The sequence below is a fragment of the Anastrepha obliqua genome, chromosome 2 (assembly GCF_027943255.1).
Source record: "Anastrepha obliqua isolate idAnaObli1 chromosome 2, idAnaObli1_1.0, whole genome shotgun sequence".
NCBI classification, from domain to species: Eukaryota; Metazoa; Arthropoda; class Insecta; order Diptera; family Tephritidae; genus Anastrepha; species Anastrepha obliqua.
In genome coordinates, this window is record NC_072893.1 from 112369122 (window position 1) to 112377334 (window position 8213).

An 8213-nucleotide genomic window follows, 5' to 3' on the forward strand; every position below is an offset into this window, starting at 1 on the left:
TTGTGGTACATCTGCTCTGATTGCGTGAAGGTTAGTGATTTCGTTGTTTACTTTATCAAAAAAATGTCTATTTTGCAAGTATGATTTTGTGAGCATATAACAGTTGTGCGGTAAGCCCTGCTTAAGCTTGTATAGCAGGCCTTCATGCCGGACTTTATCGAAGGCTTGCGCTATATCTAAAAATGCCGCTGTACAGTACTGCCGCCTCTCAAGTGCTTGTCAAGCGAAATCAGATATTTTTATGAGGAGCTTTTTCATGGCAGAGATACTCTCAGAGGTTTGCCATTGCTTGCCTAGGGGCGACCGCTATTAGAAACATTTTTGTCACAATTTTGGTGTTTTCAATGGTAGTCACGCACCAACCCATTCGGCTACGGCGGCCGAAATCTACTTTTTATAATATTAAGAAAAAAATAAATATTTACAATAATTTAACGGCAATGGCATGAGCCGTCTATCGATTTATTTTTCGTACAAAAAAATTATTCGGTTTACGGTTTTTAAAACCAGTTAAACACGTTTATTAAGTAATCTCTGTATCTAAAGGCATATTTAATGAAACGCAAAAGTTTATCCCAATCATCATTTTCCCATTGAGAACCTCAATCAGTTGTGAATCATTTAAGGTAAAAGTTTTATTTCCTGTGTCAAATCTGTAGTAATTTAAAATTACCATGTCACTTCTAGCCCTCATTATCCACATGCTTGATTCTATATCATAGTTTTTTAAATAAAACAGACCTTTTGACCACTCTAATTCCTTATATATCCTCCTAGTACTTAAGGCTTTTTGTATGTACATATTCATCCTAACCTGGTTGTGGTTTGTTAAAAGGAATTTTGCATCTTCTATCCAGCTATCTATTCGTCAAATGACATCGTTTTTTACTAAACAACCTTTTTAGATCTCTAATCCAAAAGACTTCTTTCTTTATAACAATTTTGGACAGATAATCTGGCGATTTTCTGAGTATATAAACAAAATTCTGTGCATATACTTAAGGAACAGTTCTAAAGTGAACAAATGATTTTCTTGCATGTCGGTTTCCAAAAAAAGTAGTGTATGTAGGAATATACGATGGTAGCTTCAGAATTCGCTTTACAAAATACTTTTGCAACCCGAAACCCCACATCTGTGCTGCGTATGATTGTATTGAACGACAAACTGCAAGAAAAAGTTTCCATTTAGCTTGAATTGAAATTTCTGAACACCATTATTTGAGACATTGGGCGGTTTACTTCAAGATTCCACAGGTTGCAGTAGCTTTCAAGGTTATTAATCATCGCTTGTAGTTTGCCTGGGTGATGCGCTAACAAAATGATATCATTCGGGTACATTAGAAGTCTAATATGTTTCCTTTCTATGTTTAATCCTCGTTCTAAGCTTTCATGTAAGTCGTTTATGTAAAGAGCAAATAGTATTGGCGACAATAAGCATCCCTGTTTGACGCCTGAGATTGTTTTGTATCTGAATGTATCTGAAATTTCTGAGCCATTCCATACAACTGTCATTGTATCGCTGTAGTCGCCAAAACACGTGTAAATTTTCTTCTTTTCTTTTAATTTTTAATGGACAATAGCGGCTAAATTGAATATATTGTCGACTGTGGAGTAATTCTTCCTGAAGCCGGCTTTATACTCGTTTAAGATACTGTTCCTTTCAGTCCAAGAGGTTATTCTTACGTTAATAATGCCAATCATAACTTTAGCAATGCAGTTCATGAATGAAATTTCTCTGTAGTTTCCTACCAGGGCAGGATCCCCTTTTTTGAAGATAGTAAAAACTACGCTGGTTCTAAAAGCCTCGCCTACTTTGCATTTTTCGTAAAGATTTGTGTAACCATTTGCCATAGCCGTAATGACAGTACATAGCTTTGTTGTTGTTATTGTTGTTGTTAACAGCATAGGTAGCCCTGTCAGTGTTGGCATATCATCGTTCGTCTTCGTCTAGCTCATCTTGGGGTAGGCCCAGGGAACATGCTGTTTCGACGGGTTGGGTCCAGAGGGAGAGGGGGGTTAGATGAGTCGGTTTAAGGGGGCATGTGAAGAGGTGGTTAGTGTCGGGCGGGGTACCTTCACATGCCGGACATGTGTTTGTATGTCGGGGTCGATTCTGGATATGTAGGAGTTTAACCTGCTACAGTATCCAGAACGTAGTTGTGCCAGTGTTACACGGGTCTCACGGGGAAGCTGGAGCTCTTCGTCTGCAATAGGTGGTGGTTGGACTCCGATTACGGCATTCACAGGACGGGAGTTCAAGAAGGTGGTAACGGTCTCCCGGTGAATGTCGTTTATTGACTGTCTAAATACTGTCCGGTCCAGTAGGTTACGGTCAGTTTTGTCCTGGATTTCGTCAGCGTAGTCTAGGAGGTGTCTCCTGACGTGCCTGGGAGGCGGCTCGGGCTCAAGCAGGTGTCTGCAGGTATGAGACCTGCGGTAACATCCAAGCAGGAACTGCTTGCTGAGCAATTTGTTGTGCTCCACAACTGGGAGCATTTGTGCCTCGTTATGAAGGTGTTGGATGGGTGACATCAGGATCAGGGAAACTCCCGCTGGTGGTTGGGGAAGCTTCGAGATGTAGAAATTGAACAGCAAGGGAGAAAGGACACCACCCTGCGGTACGCCTTGCTTAATCTTTTTCTGCTTTGAAGTTTGATCTCGAAATATCACTGACGAATGCCGACCGCTCAGATAGTTCGCGGACCACCTCTTCAGCCGTGGCGGGAGTGTCGACTGATAAATGTCATCTAGGAGCGTGGAATGGCGTGGAAAGCCTTTTTCAAGTCCAACGCAGGGGCGGTTTGGTTAAGCCCGCGATTTATCTGGGCGTTTATGGCGGTGAGTGCAGTGGTGGTGCTGTGCACTCGTCGGAAACCGTGCTGATGTGGGGCTGGACCAGGTGTTCCGTCTAGAGTGGGAGTAGGAGGGCTTCAAGTGTCTTCACTACTGGGGAAAGGAGAGTTATCGGCCGATGAGACTCCCCTTGGTTGGCGGGTTTCCCAGGTTTCAGTAGTGGGACCACTCTCCCTGCCTTCCACTTGTCAGGGATGATGAGAGTGGCCAGGGACAGATTGAAAACCCTTGTGAGGAATCCTACTCCCAGGGGTCCCAGATGCTTCAGCATCAGCGCGTTTAAGCCGTCAGGGCCAATGGCTTTCGATGATTTCGACTTGTTGATGGCCCCCTGAACCTCATCACCGGAGAAAGTAAGTGGCGCACTGTCGTTCGTCAGTTTGTGCAGCCTTCTGGTAGCACGACGTTTGGTTCTATCGCCCGGAGGATGCAATATGAAAAGCCGGCTAAAATAGCTCGCGCATCTCTTCGGGTCCGACGAAGTGCAACCATTGAAGGTGATAGCCACCTTGTCGTTGTGCTTCGTCGGGTTTGACAGGGACCTAACGGTGGACCAGAGCTTACTCACCCCAGAGGTGAGGTTACAGGTCTTGAGGTGCTCAACCCATTTAGTCCGCTTATGCTGATTTACCAGTTGCCGGATTTCCAAATTGAGATCCCTTATGCGGGGATCTCCGGGATCGGCCTGGCGTAGGTCGTCACGCTCGTTTGCTAAACTGGCTGCTTCGGCTGGGAAATGAGGACGAATGTCCTTATAACTTCCAGCTGGAATGAAGCGAGCCGCAACAGCTGTGAGCACCTTGCGGAATGCGCGTTCGCCTACGCGCTCATCAGTGGGGATGGGAAGAGTGGCGAAGGTGTCCTCGGTGAATTCCATGAAGCCGGCCCAATTAGCTTTTTTAAAGTTAAAATAGGACCGGTGATTCGCGGAAACGAGGTCGGCAGGTCTCTCAATCGACACGATAATGGGCAAATGGTCTGATGCAAGCGATAGCATAGGTCGCCACGTTATGCTATTTATCAGACCCGCGCTAGCAATTGTTAGGTCAGACGAGCTGCTGCAATTGCCCACTACCCTGGTGGGGGCGTCGTCGTTCACTGTGCTGAATGTCGAGTCGTCTATCTGCTCTGCCAGTTGCTGTACCCTACGATCATTTGGCAGGCTTGAATGCCAAAGATCGTGATGCGCATTGAAGTGTGTCTGTGCACGTTATAGCCATCCCTGGTGATTAGAGATGACCTAGCGTGCAGCTTTGTTTCTTGGACCACAGCTATTTTAATACTGTGCCGGCTCATAAAGTCAACTATCTCGTCGACCTTACTCGTAAGTCCGTTGCAGTTAAATTGGAAAAGTTTGAAGCTTATCGGTGAGGTCAGTGTAATTCGGGGGGTGAGGGACGCGTGGGGTTGTCTACGTTGGACCTGCGGCGCAATCCACTATGGTTGTTGCGGCCTGATGGTGGTGGGCGGCCGCGCCTCCGGGGGCGGTTGTGGGTGCAGAGCTCTGCAGCAAGGGACAACGTAGGCAGTTGTTCACTCACGGGTGGTGCGCAGGCCGGAACATCTCCGAAAATGGCACCAGCCATTGCAAGAATTGCACTGGACTGATACCAGATTCCGAGGTATTACGGCCTGACACACGGAACAGACTGTGCGGGGGACCAGCAGCTGCTGGTTTGTCCCCACACTGGGGTTGGAGCAGGAAGGAAGAGGAGGGGTTGAAGGGGAGTTGTGTTGCTCGGATAGGCTCCTCACCGTGGAGGTGTGGGTAGTGGTGGCGGTTGGTAGTGCCTGCCTATCAGGGGGTGTAGTAGCCGTGGAGGCATCAGACGCCTGCTGGCGGGAGCAACACGTGGCCACATACCGTGTGGACCACTCCCTATGTGACTTAAGACCCCAGCAGGTCTTAAAGTGGCTCCACCCGTTGCACTTGTTACACCTAACCGAGGTGGAGTTCGGGTGAAGCCGTTTGTGGCAGACGCAGCAGTAGAATACTTCTGGCCCAGGGTTGGATTCGATTCCAGCTCTGAGGAGAAGTATTTGGAGCAGGATTGCTGTGAGACTTTGCTCCTGTGACGTAAGGGGTGGGATGATATGGGTTTCACTAGACAGGGCTAGTATACTGGGGCGGCAGCCCTTGGTTGGGAAAAACCCGAGTCATTCTGGTACGTAGAACCGGCTGCCATGGGAATGCTAGCTTTCTCTAAGGGTACTTAAACTTTGAAATTACGAGATTCTTGCTTCTTCACATTCTTTGTTAAACAAAAATCAAGGAAAATCTTACCTCTACCATTCTCTATCTGATCCTTTGAGTTTCTTATTTCGAACCATGTACTGACCGCTACCAAGTCTTGGAGTTGTTGTTGTTGTTTCCCAATTCGCGCATTCATATCACCTATTACAATAGAATGGGATTAATAATAATATCTTCTAGGCAAAGTGTAATTATATTATTTATTTATTTCCGCCACTCAGCTTGTCTTATAGGTATATGTGGCATATAATATAATAAATATTGGGGCTAAATGGAAATCGAAAATTCTTCGAACGGATGGATTAATGTTGAAGAGGATGGTTGCATATGTAGAAGTCCTCGCGGGAAAGTCTCTGATTGGAATTCTCCTGAGAGTGGCTAGGACGATTCTTCTGCATATAGTCCAAGAAGCTCACAACTCCCGGTCTTCGCCTAAGTATCCTCTGGATAGCTTCTGAACATCCGTTTGAGAGAGAGCTAATGTGAGAGGGCGAAGCAAACCTGGATATCTGGTTGTACTATGCGCTAGGTTTGGCAAAAACCATAGAAGAAAATTGGAGTATAAATAAAATTGGCGCCACTATAATAGAATGATTTATTTCTTTGAATATCTTTTACCTAAAAAATCATCACCACTTAGCGGGCTAAATTTTGTAGTACCATTTCTTGTTAGTCAATTAATTTAGAGCTGTGGAAAGAGGAATTCATTGAAGCTTGTTGCTGTTGCAATTATTATTTGTTTGAGAATGTCCCGCTAATCTTTCTCTGTTACACCTAAGTTTTCCTAGGATCCTACCCAACTCAAGTAAAGGTTCTACTCTCCTCTTTATTATCAGCATTTTTAATATATGCGAAAAGTTCTACATGGATTCGAGGCCACGCACGCTGATCGCCTCATGCAAACTCAAGTTCAGATAATTCTTTCTTGAAAGGATTTTTACTCATTTGCCCAGTGTGAAATATTAGAAAATTGCACTCTTAGTAGTGGAGAAATATTAAGTTCATTGAATCAGTCTAGCCTAACTTATGTCAGTCTAGCCTAACTAATGTAAGCCCCAGCAATACCACATCCAGTTACAATACTCGATAATGAATGGATAATTGAAAGTGGAGGGAGCGGGATACAGATTGGAGTCTTTAGTGTCAGTCAGGCTGCACTAAAGGCCCTGGAGAACGCAAAGCTAATCTCGAAGATTGTTCAACAATGTTTGAGGAAACATAATTCTGTTCATTCAAGACGGAATAAGCTTGTCATGCCGATGTCATGAGAATGAGCAAATTTTGTTCCCTTTCAGATATCTTCAGATTTGCCAAAGAATCTGGAAGATTCTCAATGGACTAGCTGCCTCTGTTTCTATTCTATCTTATCTCCTTCTCTATCACCTCTCTACTTTCCTCCTTGTCTATCAGTGCTATCCCATCGGTGCTTCTTGGTTCGACCTTTCAAATTTCAATACCGTGCTTGTGTGCATCTTGCAAACATCTTAAACATTGCACCACGGGAGGACGAATTATGACTCGCTTGTAGTAGCAATAAGTATAGATATTTTTAAACACTACTTTCATTTCGATAAAATTATAACAATTCCTTTGTCCTTGGTTGTAAAAGCGTAGTTTTAAACGGTTTGCGGAACCGACTCGTCACTCTCGTATCTGGTTATTCTATTATAACTCGCCGTGGGTTTCTATCCTCTTTACTTTTTCGTTGAAACTTAAACATTTAATGTCTAAAATGCAAGTACTTATTTCAGTTCAAAAATATTTTTAGCAAATGTATTTCTTTTTAAGCAAACGGTGGCCGACGTAGCCGAATGGGTTGGTGCGTGACTACTATTCGGAATTCACAGAGAACCTAGGTTCGAAACTCGGTGAAACACCAAAATACCGGTCGCCCCTCGGCAGGCAATGGCAAACCTCATAATAACAACCTCATCATAAAAAAATATCTGCCGTTCAGAGTCAGCTTGAAACTGCAGGTCCCTCCATTTGTGGAACAACATCAAGACGCACACCACAAATACGAGGAGGAGCTCGGCCAAAGACCCCAAAAGAGTGTACGCGCCAATTATATTTATATATATAACCAAAACAGTTTCCACGTGAGCTAGTTACTCACTTCGTTTCTCGATGAACGCGAATAAAAAATAGTCATAGAATTACTCTGGTAAGAATATTATATTTACATTCAAAGTCAATATTTTGATTTACAATTATCTTCTGTAAGTTTTAATTCATTTCATATCCGCCATCAACAGAGAGTGATTCGGAAGAATCTATTGAATCCGAATCAGAGGCAAATGAATCTGAATCAGAGTCTAATGAATCTGAATCAGAGTCAAATGAATCTGAATCAGACTCAAATGAATCTGAAAAAGAGTTTAATGAATTTCTAGCATAGCGTAAAGAATTTTTAACAGGGTATAATGAATCTCCAGCAGGGTCTAATGAATCTTCAGCTGCGTCGAATGCATCTTTAGCAGAATCTAATGAATCTGTAGTAGAATTCAATGAATCTCCAACAGCTTTTAATGAATCTTTATCAGAGTCGAACGAATTTCCTGAGAAATATTCAGGAGACCCTATTGAATATGCAGCATTTCCATGGGCGCTCGGCCATTCGCTGATGAGTCCGATTACTGTAAATGGAAATTATTTATAATTTCAACCAATTTCTCAATGATTAAATCGACACTTTACCACTAATCAGCACAAAGAAGCAAACAAATTTCTTCAACATTTTGTTAACACAATTTCTAACACACGATTTAGGACTGTCTGACGAAGCTTTCACAGTAAGGGGTTTTTATAGCAAACGCAGTAGACAAAAGATACTGAAGTACTGAAGTTTTTTATCATACAATCACGTGGAACGAATTTGAGGCGTGCAGTGGAACACAGGCTTACATATAAATAGGTAGAAATAATAGTACCGTTACTATCAGCAATTAATTTATAATATTATTTCTACATATGAACTCACATTCATCCGTGTACCACTCTTTTCTGTCTAGCCAACAAACTTTCGACAAGAATACCAGAGAGAAATGAGTGGAAAGTCGGCACGCCCCTCAACTAATTTCACAGATGGCTCCAATGATAGGTAGTG

At 43.3% G+C, this 8213-nt stretch overlaps 1 protein-coding gene across 1 annotated transcript; it reads right to left on the reverse strand.

The window, feature by feature from the left end:
- Positions 1-7260: 7260 nt before the first annotated feature.
- On the reverse strand, positions 7261-7886 carry LOC129239332 (aspartate and serine-rich protein-like). Its single transcript, XM_054874769.1, has 2 exons — positions 7805-7886; positions 7261-7743 (listed from the first exon to the last, which is right to left on the reverse strand). The coding sequence occupies exons 1-2, from the start codon at positions 7842-7844 to the stop codon at positions 7334-7336; spliced, it is 450 nt and encodes a 149-aa protein (XP_054730744.1). The 5' UTR covers positions 7845-7886; the 3' UTR covers positions 7261-7333.
- Positions 7887-8213: the final 327 nt, after the last annotated feature.